General features: G+C 45.2%; 1 protein-coding gene across 1 annotated transcript in view; it reads right to left on the bottom strand.

Annotated features, from left to right (window-relative positions):
• The window catches only part of LOC116764590 (doublecortin domain-containing protein 2C-like), a 141396-nt gene that overhangs the window by 104036 nt on the left and 24145 nt on the right, over positions 1–13215 (bottom strand). Inside the window, 1 exon segment of the mRNA XM_032653314.1 lies at positions 82–158. Coding sequence (XP_032509205.1) covers positions 82–158 — 77 coding nt within the window.

The following is a 13215-nucleotide window of genomic DNA, read 5'->3' as shown; positions in this document are numbered from 1 at the left end:
GGAGGGGCCGAACAGAAGCGGGGCGAAGGCGGCGCAACGTCTTTAAGGAGCTCCACCCCCCCCGCACCCCACTGTGCTCACTTGATTTGTCGGGATAAACGATGGGATGTTCGCCACCTGGGAGGCACGTTTATGTCACAATGTACCACCGGCTTGATCTGAAAAAAAGAAAAAAGAAGCCTCAGAATTCAGTTCAAGCTAAAAAACGCTTGTTAAATACCAACAGCAGGCACAGCATTCGACCCCAAACCTAAGGTAAAGGTGGGGCAGCCTCGCTAAGAGACCGCAGGGCAGGACCCGGGAGGGGCCCGGGCAGCGCTGGGCTCCGTGCCGGGCGGTGGCCAGGAGTCCAGCCGGGGCGATGCGGGCGGCTGCGCTGAGGGGCCGTGCGGTCCAGGGGGCGGCAAGGTCCCCACTGAAGGTGCCCAGCAAGGGGCTGTGCGGTTCCCGCTGAGGGTGCTCCCACAGCAGCTCACCCCACAGCCTGGGTGAGCTCCGCTGGGGCCCCGAGACGGGACAGGGGCTTCTAATTCAGGCCATGGGGTTCAAGCCAGGATGTCCTGGCAGGTGAGAACGCCTTCCCAGCGTGTCCTGACCCTTCTCTTCTCTTTTCTGTGAATCCAACCTGAGGGGCTGAGCCAGCTCTGGGGCCCCATTCAACTTCGGCCTCACGCCCACCGGGGCCCAGACACCCAGGCAGGCAAGAGTCCCCGAGACCTGCCCCCCGCCAGCCCCGGGCCCCCTCCTCACGTCAGGGCTGGCCTGCCCCCTGGCCCGGAAGGGAGTGCCCCGCGGCAGAGGGTTTCCACCCAGGCCTCCCACCGGCCCGTCTCCCTGCACCTCCCTGACCCGCCAGGCCGCCCGGTCACATACAGACAGGCCAGCCAACCTCTAATGTTGGCGCAGCGCCACTGAATTATCCCAAGCTGAGTAAAAGTCACCTACAGCACTTCCTTTCCCGAGAATAACACCCAAGCAGCATCCTCGGGGTTCACCACGGGATGAGGGGCAAGCTGCGCGGCCCACCATCAGTGCACGCAGACGTGGGCAGCTCACGCTTTCCCAGCGCTGTGTTTCGTTTGCTTGCTTTTTGCGGTACGCGGGCCTCTCACTGCTGTGGCCTCTCCCGTTGCGGAGCACAGGCTCCGGACCCGCAGGCCCAGAGGCCATGGCTCACGGGCCCAGCCGCTCCGCGGCATGTGGGATCCTCCCGGACCGGGGCACGAACCCGTGTCCCCCTCATCGGCAGGCGGACTCCCAGCCACTGCGCCACCAGGGAAGCCCGCAGCGCTGTGTTTTAAATGAGGAGCTGGGAGCGGTATTACCTTGTCTTCTGAAGGGGACGACGCGGGTGCTGTGGAGAAGCCTGCCCCGGCATCTCGCTGTAAGCCTGGAGCGCCTCCGTCATGGAGGGAGCAGAGCAAATCTGCGGGGCAGCCTGGGAGAGGAGAAACCACAGCCTCTGGGATCGGACAGACCAGGGTTCAAACTCCAGCCCAACCCCTTACTACCTGTGTGACTTCGGAGAAGCATTTCACCTTTGAGCTACAATTTATTAATTTGGGAACGGGAATGATATACCTTGCAGGGTTTTTATGAGATAACATTTTATAAAAGACACAATGACATACCTATTATCACATACGATAAATACACAGTCTAGTAAATATGAGAGTCCCCCAACACACACAGACATGCAGAATCCGGGCCGGGGGGGGAGGGGAGGGAGAGAGAGACCGTTTCGGCATCTCAGTTGGATTACAGCCCAAAGACAATTGCTGATTTTACCCACAGCCAACTGCTCGTCCCCAGACGCCCCATCTCAGAACACGGCACTACCCTAGACCCACTTGTTCAACTACCAAGCCTGGGAGACACCGGTGGGTCCTCTCTTCCCTGACACCCACAGCTAAGCCATCAGCCCATCTCTCAGTTCTACCTCAAAACTGCATCCTGGGCCACCCTGTTCCTGCCACCCCGCTGGCCAAGCCTCCCCATCCCTCCCCTAACTCATCTCCCCACCCCCATAGCCCTTTCTTCACAGCAAGCGGAGGAGCCTTTGTAAACACAAACCAGGACGCCATCACTGTCTGACTTAAAGCCCCAGTGGTGGAAAGACCCACACTTCCAGTAGGTCCCCACTCCTCAGCTAGCCCACGCGGCCATGTGGCTCGCACCGCTGCCTCTGTGCCCTCGTCCCTCCCACAGCACCTCCCATGCCTGCTTTCTTCCAGCTCTTTAAGCACCGAGCTTGTTCCCACAAGCACAAGACCTGGACCCCGGAATGTTCTCCCAGATCTTTGCACGGTTTGCTCCCTCTTGCATTAAGAAGTCAACGTGGATGCCAGCTCCTCAGAGAGGACTTCCCTGACGATCACGCACCTTGATGTATGTTCGCCACAGCACTTGATATTGCCTAGTATTTGTGTGTTTATTTACTTGCTTGTTATTGATTCCTCCTTGTAGAGTGTAAGCCTCCTGAAAGCAGGGACCTTGTTTGTCATGTTCAACAAAGTACTCCCATTGCCTGAACAATGGGCGGCCCATGGTAGGAGTCTGATAAGTATTTCATGAATATGAATGAAGAATGAACAAATGAATGACCAGTGAGAAACAGCTCTGATACTCTGGAAAGAATCCCAGAAAAAGTGGGTCCACTGAGCATTGTGGCAATGCACACCTACACGCATTGTTACCCTACTGTCATACTATATATAAACTTATATACACTTGCGTACCAATAGTGACAAAATCAATGCCATGAATATCAATGACGGCCGTGAATTTGCAGACCTAGTTTGAAAACAAAACAACAGAAATTATCCTCTGCAAAATTCTATTAAGGCACAGCTACCCTAAGAAGCAGTTTTCCTGATTGCATAAATTTATGGAAACAATGAACTAATTGCTTTCTTACATGTTAATGATTCATTAACCCTGATATCACCTGCCTAATTAAATGACCCCAGCAATTAAATGCATATATGCTTCTGGGCTTTTCCCCCTGCACTCCACATAATAATCTCCAAAGAAGTACCAAGCAAACGTGCTTTGCTGTTACTATCTGATGATGATGACAGTTTCAAGACTCGTGTCATTCACCTGCCCTGAGAGGCAGGACGTGACGGGCTTTAGAGCTCTTTAACAAGCGTCCAGGGTAATTGAACCAAATCTGCCTCAGTGACGGAAGATACTCAAGGCTGCCAAAGGTGTGTTTCCCCAGGTAGCACCTACGGTTTACTGGATGCCTGCTATGTGTCAGGCACTGCACTCAGACCTTTATAAGCACTCACACCCAATCCTCAAAATCACCAGGCACAATATCCAGGTAACGAAGAATCAGAGACGTTATGTCATCTTCCCAAGAGCACACAGCTATCAAGCGTCCTGGCCATGCTAAGCCATCGAAAAATATTTTATTATCGTTTTTAGCAAAATAGAGGTTGGAACCTACACCAGTACACCATCTAGGAGCCTGTTTTGAGTCATCCACGATTCCAGGACCGGCTCCATCACTTTCTCACCGTGTGACCTTGGTCAAGTCGTCTTGCTTCCCTAAACCTGTTTCGACGTGCATGCAACACAGATCCAAGTGGTGTATATGTAGTAAGTCAGACAGAGAAAGACAAATATTACGTGATGTTACTTATCTGTGGAATCTAAAAAAGAAATATACAAATGAATCTATACACAGCACAGAAATAGACTCACAGACATAGAAAACAAACTACGGTTACCAAAGGGGAAAGCAAGGGGAGGATAAATTAGGAGTTTGGGATTAACAGGTACAAACTACCATATGTAGAACAGATAAGCAACAAGGATTTACTGTATAATACAGGGAACAATATTCAATATCTTGTAATAACTTATAATGGAAAACAATCTGAAGAAAATATGTATAACTGAATCACTTTTCTGTACACCTGAAACTAACACAATATTGTAAATCAACTATACTTCAGTAAAAAATACAGATATAACATAAAATTTGGCTAAAGGGAAAAGGTAAAAAAAACAAACAAAAAAGTAGTGCCTATGCTATAGGTTTGCTCGTGATATGAGTAACACAAAGTGAGAGGACTCGCTCTCCAGTGCTCAGCAAGGTGCCTGCAGTGAGTTAAGAGCTCAGCTGACAGCAGTGGTTGTTATTTGTGCCGTTGCTCCTTCTGCCCCATCATCCTTCTCCGACAGCCCTCCGTGAACATCCTCACGGCCTTTTCCACGCGAAACATCAAATAAAAAAGGCCCATAGCTGATTTATGTGCCCCGTGTAGAATGGACGTCAGCTCCCCGCTGATGATGGATTTATAGGTTGGAACTGATGCCTGAATGACTCCAAATTTGCTGACCCCCCAGAGGAACCATCCCACAGCAACAGACAGCCACGCGACTTATGGAGCCTACTGGCCATCCCAGGAAGTCCCTACTCGGAAGCAGGGTCACAAATAAAACCAACCCAAGGAGAGGAGAGTACCTGCCCCAAATTCTGCCCGGCTGCAGACTCCCGGAAGGCACTCGGTCATCGTTCCATTCATTTATTTAAGCCCTGTTTGCGGAGGACACCCCTCCATGGGAGGAACTGTGCTAAGTGTTAGAGACGCAAAGGTGAGCGAGACCATCATCACACCTGGCCTCGGAGGGCTGCGAGGCATGGGGACACAGACCACTGGACAAGCGATCCGTAAACAAGGAGACAAGCACATGCAGCTCTGTGATGAGGGCTCTCTGGTGGCCAGCATGGGGCGCACTCCATCCTCACAGCGACACAAAGCAGGCTTCCTGGTGGAAGCGGCCTCTAGGTTGAGACCTGATTTATAAGCAGGAGTCGGTCCGTTGAGGATGGGAAGAAATGCTAAATAAGGCAGGAGAAACAGCATACCCAAAATCCTGTTAGAGGACTTTGGATACATCCTCATGGATACAAGGTCTTTGGGAAACGGAAAAGTCTAGACTAGACACTGGACACAGAGGGAGGAGTGGTGAGAGGCGGGGCTGAAGAAGAAAGCCAGGGCCAGATCAAGGAGGGCCTTCACATCTGCCCTTAGCAGTGTAGACTCCATCCCCTTGGAGAAAAGAGGCATGCCTTGAAGTGTTTGAACCAGGGAACTGATGAGATCCAACTGGAAAGGGATGGACTGGATATGCAGGAAGTCCAGGTGGAAGGCACACAACTCTTTCTAGGAGCAGCTCTGGGTGCCCTCAGCAAGAATGGGGGTCCATAACTGAATGGGCTTGAGAGAAGGCACAGGAGGGACAGGGCGGGAGGGGGGCTGGGAGAAGTAAAAGCTAAGACGATTATCTAGGTTTCTGGTTTTAGGAGTTGAGTATACAGCTCCGTTCTCTGAAAAAAGGAACCCAAAATAACAACTGGGTTTGCGGGGAGAGGCCAGTGAGTTCAAACGTGGACATGCTGAATCTGAGGTATCCTTGGGACATCCAGGTGACAGTGCCCTGTAGACAGAGATGTGGATCCTGCGCTAGAGAGAGGCCTGGGTGCCCCGGGCGCAAGGATGATGGTGGAGGATGAGGCAGGTACACTGCCCGAATGAGAAGAGGGAAGGAACCAGGGTAGCACCTGGAGGGAAGTGGGGACTCCAAGGACAGACAATGACGCTAACTCCGCAAGAAGAACTTAGGAGAAACAACCGGAGGGAATAAGAAGAGGGCAGGGTTTCAGATGACAAAAGGAGAGAAATCACTCCAAGAATGAGAAAGAGGACCAGTTCCCACCCCCCAGCGCAGCTGTAAACAAAAAGGCCCACATGTCCGTCAGATGTGGAACAGATAAATAAAACGTGGTCCATTCACACAATGGAATACTCTTCAGCCATAGAAAGGAATGAAAATCAATACACACTACAACACAGATAAACCGTAAAAACATGCTAAGTCTAAGAAGTCACTATATTGTATGATTCTATCTATATGAAATGTCCAGGACAGGCAGATCCAGAGGCAGCTCTTATTACTCTTACTATCTTTTCTCATCCACTTGAGATTGTTCTGAGCAATTCTCCCTATTCTCTGCCCCATTATCAGCTTACCCACAAAAGATCCTGAATAGCCAAAGCTATCTTTAACACGAAGAACAAAGATGGAGGCGGTTATAATCTATAAATATAATCTGTCAATATATTTTTATACAATCAAAATAGTATGGTGTTGGCATAAAAACACACCAATAGACCAGTGGGACAGAATAGAAAGCCCAGAAATAAACCCGTGTGTATACAGTCAATTAATATTCCACAAAGGATCCAAGAATATACAATGAGGAGAGAATAGCCTCTTCAATAAACGATGCTGGAAAAACTGGGCAGCCACATGCAAAAGAAAGAAACTGGACCCCTGTCTTACACTAAACACAAAAATCAACTCAAAATGGATTAAAGACTTGCACATAAGACCTGAAACCATAAAACTCCTAGAAAATAGAGGGAGTAAGTAAGCTTCTTGACATTGATCTTTGCAATGGTTTTTTGGATTTGACAACAAAAGCAGATGTAACAAAAGCAAAAATAAGCAACTGGGACCACATCAAACTTAATACATGAAAAGCTTCCACTCAGCCAAGGAAACCAGCAACAAAATGAAAAGGCAACCTACTGAAAGAAAATATTTGCAAACCTTGTATCTGATAAGGGGTTAATATCCAAAATATACAAGGAATTCATACAACTCAATGGCAACAAACAAAAACAACCTAGTTTAAAAATGGGCAAAGGACCTGAATAGACATTTGTCCAAAGAAGACATACAACTTGCCAAAAGGTACAAGAAAAGGTGCTCAACGTCACTCGTCATCAGGGAAACGCAAATCAAAACCACTGTGAGATATCACCTCACACCTGTCAGAATGGCTATCACCAAAAAGACAACAAATAACGAGTGTTGGTGAGGCTGTGGAGACAAGGGAGCCCTCCTGTGCTGTTGGTGGGAATGTAGACTGGTGCAGCCACAGTGGAGAAGAGTATGGCGACTCCTAAAAGACTTAAAACTGGAACTACCATATGACCCAGCAATCCCACTTATGGGTTATATATCAGAAGGAAATGAAACCGTTTTCTTGAAGAGACATATGGACTCCAGTTAGTATTCATTGATGCATTATTCACCATGGTTAAGGTATGGAAACAACCTAAGTGTCTACCAATGGATGGATGGATAAAGAAAATATGTTATATCCATACAGTGGAATATTATTCAGCCATAGAAAAGAAGAAAAGTCTGCCATTTGCAACCCATGGGTCAAACTGGAGGACATTATACTAAGTAAAATAAACCAAAGAAAGACAAATACTGCACGGTGTCACTTATATGTGGAATCTGGGGGGCAGGTGGCAGAAAGTGGAGACAGAGAGTAGAAAAATGACTGCCAGGGCTGGGAATGGGGGAAATAGGAAGAGATTGGTACAAAGGTACAAACTTTCAGTTACAAGATGAATAAGGTCTGAGGATCTAATGGATAACATGGTGACTGTAATTGATAACATCACATTGCATAATTGAAATTTGCTAAGAGAGTAGAACTTAAGTGTTTCTCACAAAAGACAGAGAAAGAGAGAGAGATAAATATGTGAGGTGATGTGTCAATTAACTTGATGGGTGGAGGGAATCCTTTCACAATGTATACGTACATCAAATCGTCACACTGTACACTTAAACATCTTACACTTTTGTCAATTACACCTCAATAAAGCTAAAAAACGTGGTATATATCACTTAATAGAATACTCTGAATCCACTACAAATTATTATAGGGGCATCTTGTTGACACATTAAGATTTCATGATTCATTGTTAAGTAAAAGGGGATTTGTAAAAAATAATACATAGAATATGCTCTCATTTGTGCTTAAATTAATATATTTTTAAAGTAAGAAGTATATTACATGTGACCATTGAACAACACAGGTCTGAACTGCATGGGTCCATTTTATATACAATTTTTAATAAATGTATTGGAGAATTTTTTGGACATTTGTGACATTTTGAAAAAAACTCATAAACTTCATAGCCTAGAAATATCAAAACAATGAAAAGGTATGTCACAAATGCATAAACTATATGTAGATACTAGTCTATCCTTATATAGGCGTAAGGTGTGTGATATTTAATATAAAATTAATAATGTGTTAGCTTTCTTTCTGTTTTTATTGATACAACCTTTGCTTTCAAAAAATTACATTACCGTACATAGGCTTTTCTCTCTCATAATTGGAGAAATTGCACATCAGCCTATCATCACAGGGAAGTGGGGTTTCTAGTGCAACGATATTTCCAATACTGTATTATGAATATGACTGTAATAATGTGTGCCATAAAATTTTTATAACAATTTATTCATTGGTGTATAAGCCAGGCTACCACAAAGCAATCATATTGCTGCTTCTTCATTATCAATGCATGAATCGTTACACATGTAAATAAATATGAATTTCCTTTTCATGTTATCTTTTCATTTTGATGGCTGGTGTTAGTAACATGTATAACACCTACAGTGTTTTGCATCATATAATATTGACTGTACTGACAGACGATTCATCTAAACAGGTGACAAAAGCATACAGTATCAATAAATACGGGACAGTACTCTAAATGTATTTTCTCTTCCTTATGATTTTCTTAACAGCATTTCCTTTTCTCTGTCTTACTTTACTGCAAGAATACAGTATGTAATACAAGTAACACACAAAGTATGTTATCAACTGTTTCTGTTATCTGTAAGGCTTCCAGTCAACAGGAGGCTACTAGTAGTTGAGTTTTAAAAGAGTGAAAAGTTATACATGGATTTTCAACTGTGCAGGGGGTCAGTGCTCCTAACCTCTGCGTTGTTCAAGGGTCAACTGTATATATATGCATATATGTCCACATAGGTTAGAAGCATCTAGAAAAACATGGTGGCTAATCTCTGGCTGATAGGATTATGTGTGTTATTTCCTTTTAAATTACATACATTTTCTCATTTCTCTACAACGAGCATGAATTATACAGTAGTTTTTTTAACAGAAACAGAAGCTTCCAAAAATGTGTTCAGGACCATTCAAAAGGAGAGCCAATGGCAAGGCCACTGAGAGAACACGATGGACTTGGGTATCGGCTCAGTTAGTGCAAAGTACCTCAGCCAAATCTTGAGTCAAAACACAGTTAAATTTCATTCCCCTTCCTTTTCAATCAGATAGGGAATCACATAAAACACGTTACAGGCATTTATATTAAAAGTTAATTTTAAAATTCTTTTTTGTTAGAATCATCAGTAACCGCCGTTATTCGAAAATTCACCTCGGGGACCCACTCCCTTCTCTTCCATGACAACTTGAGATAACTAAGGTCTAAATGAGTGGTTTAATTGTTTTACCATTAGTAGGCTATTTACTGGGATGAATGCACTGGAAGGACGGAATCAGAAAACAGTCCTCGTGGGCAAAAAAAATTATTGAATTGGGGCTCATTTGTTCTTAGAACTGTAAGAAAAGGACAGGGGAGGTCTTCTAAATTCTGCCTAAATTTATACAATTCGACATTACACACCCAAACTCTAAGATGCAGCAACAGAACTCCTTGAATTAAACTGAGACCAAGGACATTTTTCTCATTAAATCAACGAGACACAGTCATGGAAACTCAAAATCCCAAGAGCACCGTTTTCGAGTTTGATTCTCCCTTTGCTCCTCCGTTTAATGACACGTAATTCCAAATTCATTATATTGAAGCATTTTATAAGTCATTTCTATGGTTGTATGAAGTATATTATTATGGTATTCTAATTAATTTTAAGTAAATTTCTTTACTGAATCAAGGTCTCTTGAGAAGTGTCTTCAATTTTCCCACTAATATATTTTGACCAAAACGGGAATTCTGTGAAAGAATACTCTACAAAAAGCTAGGTACTTCTACTCTGTGTCACTGTCACAAAATAAGGTGGAATAACTTAGTAAAACACTTAAACATTCAATATTTGGACTTGGCCAAAGCTTACAGTATAGTATATTTAGGGTTTCTAAGAGTTTTCACTGGTATTCAAATCGGTAGCGTTCATGGATCTCAAATTCTGATAGGGTGAGCTACCCAGACTTAAAGGCATTATGAGTATTAATTTCAACTATTTACTGAGCTCTTGCAATATGCCCAGCACCATCTCATTTAATCCCAGCAACATTCTGAGAGGTATTATTTCAGATCAATACCTATAGATCTAATCACAGTATGACAAGTCATGAATCATTCAACCATTCCTCTACTGATGGACATTCACATGGTTCCCAGGTTTTTATAATTACTAAAAAAAAGAACATGCTGCTATAAACATCCTTAAGGCCCATTGTGTGAACTGAACCAGCCGGCTGGAGCAGATGCAGCAGGGGCTGCCCGTGGCCTCGACACCCCACAAGGCCTGGGGAGATTTTAGTCCTTGCAAAGCTGTTCTCCACTGTCCTAGAATGAGGTGGCGCTGCAGAGGGCCAGGTCCCCCTTCTGCAGCACATCCTATGGGGCATCGGTTCCCACAGCCCTCTGCACAGATCCTGGAGAACCAGTGCCCCGTGGCGCTGACCCTCTGCTTCCGGTCCCCCAGCAGAGCCTGCGCTGTGCCAACGCAGCACGGCACCATCCGTTCTGTCCCACCCCAGTGCACGAAGTGCGGCTCTTTCTGTAAGGTGAGCGCTCATGTATCCACCAGAAATAATTCACGGAATTTAATTCTGTGAATTAAACAGAAGAAACCCATTTAATATGCACAGGTTGTACAGTGCAGTAATGAGGCTTTCCACAAGGAAGGGGGTGGGGGGACCCCGGATTCATCTCTAGTTTCACACCAAATTCTGTTACTAACTAGCTGCCTAGCTCTGTACACGTCACTTAACCTGTCTTGAACTCCTGATTCATCTTTTAAGTGGCAGATATTAAGACCTCCTCCCCGGACTTGCCTGTGGGTGCAGGGGTTAAGAATCCACCTGCCAATGCAGGGGACACGGGTTCAAGCCCTGGTCCGGGAAGATCCCACATGCCGCGGAGCAGCTAAGCCCGTGAGCCACAACTACTGAGCTTGCGCTCTAGAGCCCATGAGCCACAACTACTGAGCCCGTGAACCACAACTACTGAAGCCTGCGCACGTAGAGCCCGTGCTCCGCAACAGGAAAAGCCACCGCAATGAGAAGCCCGCGCACCGCAACGAAGAGTAGCCCCCGCTCGCCGCAACTAGAGAAAAGCCCATGCGCAGCAACGAAGACCCAATGCAGCCAAAAATAAATACATAAATAAATTTATTTTTAAAAAGACAAGTCTTTTAGCTCATTAAGTATTATATTATCTCCCGAATCATGGGTACGTCCCCACAAACCACAAAGCAGCTAAAATGTGGTTTAGTAAGTGGTAGCGAGTAGTGAGAGGTGACAAAGAGAGTTTCAGTTAGTAGACAAGTGAGCAGTATGGAGGACAAAAGAGAGGTACCCACTAAGTGACTGAGGAACTTCAGCCCCGTGACTGGCAGCTCTACGTCCTCATATGGGACAGCAGGACACAGATGTAAACTGCCGGCTGCTCTAATGGGCTCCTCACGGGACCAGCAGAGTCCTTGGCTACATCACAGATGAATGTCCATGAAGATACTACATAGCAAGCGGCAATAATCACAAGCCACTTTTAGGGAGTCACTTCTGCCACCAAAGGAGAGGGGGCCGGGGTAGTGACCATCAAGCACCTCGCAGGCCTCCACGCTGTGCAGTACACCACAGCACCCGAGGGCAGTGATGGCATTCCCAGGCACCACTGGAAGCAATACATGTTCTTAGGAACTTTCTGGAAGTAAATATTAAAGAGGTAAAAATTGCGCGTGTAACTCCTCTTCTTTATAAACAATCATGACGGCTCTATCAGGGTCCATCCCAATGCCTAGTTACAATAATGAAAACGGAGAAGGATGTAAGGTCTGTTGACAGGGAATGGGTTAAATAATTATGCTAGAGTCACGTGATGGAACATTTCGCAGCCACTAAAAATCATGTGGCAGAAGATCCTTTACTATGTTAAACTGTCATGATACATAGTTAATAAAAAGCAGAAAAGAAAATACTATGTAAATCACTTTGCTGTATACCTGAAACTCACGACATTGTTAAGCAAATGCACTCCAATATCAAAGAAAAAGTTTAAAAACATGAAAAAGAAAATAGTACGTATTGATGGATTCCATTTCTGTAAATATATAGATATCAATGCATGTAATGTATATACGTGTGTATCTGTGAAGATGATAGAGAGATAGATACATAGATATTTGCAACTTGTGCAGAGAAGAACAACTGGAAATGGACATGACAAAATGCAGAGTGCGCTGATCTTTGGGAGGTAGGATTGTAAGTGATCTTCACTTTCCTCACTGAGCTTTCCTGCACAGCATTTTTGACATTTTTCTCAGCAAGAACGACTGTAAAATCAGATTTTTTTTATGAAAAGAGTGTAAATTTCAAAAGAACAATTACAAAACTCTTTGCCCAACTATAGTCTCATTAGCATGAGTGCACGGCAATCTAGTACCGACCCTGGGAGGATGAGGCTCCTGTGGGCATTTCAATGCTGGTACCCTCGTAACCTCTCCCATCACTGCATCCTCAACTAGAAAACAGGGAGTTTTGATAAATAATCTAGAAGTTCCCTTCCTGTCCTAAAATGCTAAATGTTGCCTTATAATCATGTCTAATGTTTTTAAATCATTGACATGCACAAAGGATAAACATAGACTCAAACTTGAACAGAGTCTCTCGAGGGGTACGCTTCAGAATTGTTGTTCAATCCCACTCCCGCCCCACCAGGACAGGGGGATGCAGGGACTTAGATGTTAAGGATAATCATATACCATTTCCTCTCTATTTATTAAGGTAGTAGCCCTGAAATTCAACGACTGCCAGAATTGCTTTCTTGTTGGAAACTCGCCCTCCTGCCCCTGGCAAGTTACAGTCTAAGGTGGGTAGGTAATAAATTTGATTTGGTTCATCGCACAGCCTTAAAGTGCAGAGGCAAGGAAGCAGCTAAATGCTTCTGCAGGCTGGTGCCTGTGGGCGATGCAAGAGCTGCTAGACTGCCCTTTACTGGAGCACCGGGGAGTCCAAGGACACAGAGAGGCCCTGCTTCTTTAAGACGTGGGGGACGAGAACCGACACTTATCTAGTGCTGGTACGTTATGTCTAGTTTATCATGTAATCCTCACAACCATCCT

The sequence above is a fragment of the Phocoena sinus genome, chromosome 13 (genome assembly GCF_008692025.1).
Source record: "Phocoena sinus isolate mPhoSin1 chromosome 13, mPhoSin1.pri, whole genome shotgun sequence".
Lineage (NCBI taxonomy): Eukaryota > Metazoa > Chordata > Mammalia > Artiodactyla > Phocoenidae > Phocoena > Phocoena sinus.
The sequence above is the reverse complement of the archived record's forward strand: the minus strand, read 5'-3'. Positions and strand labels throughout refer to the sequence as shown.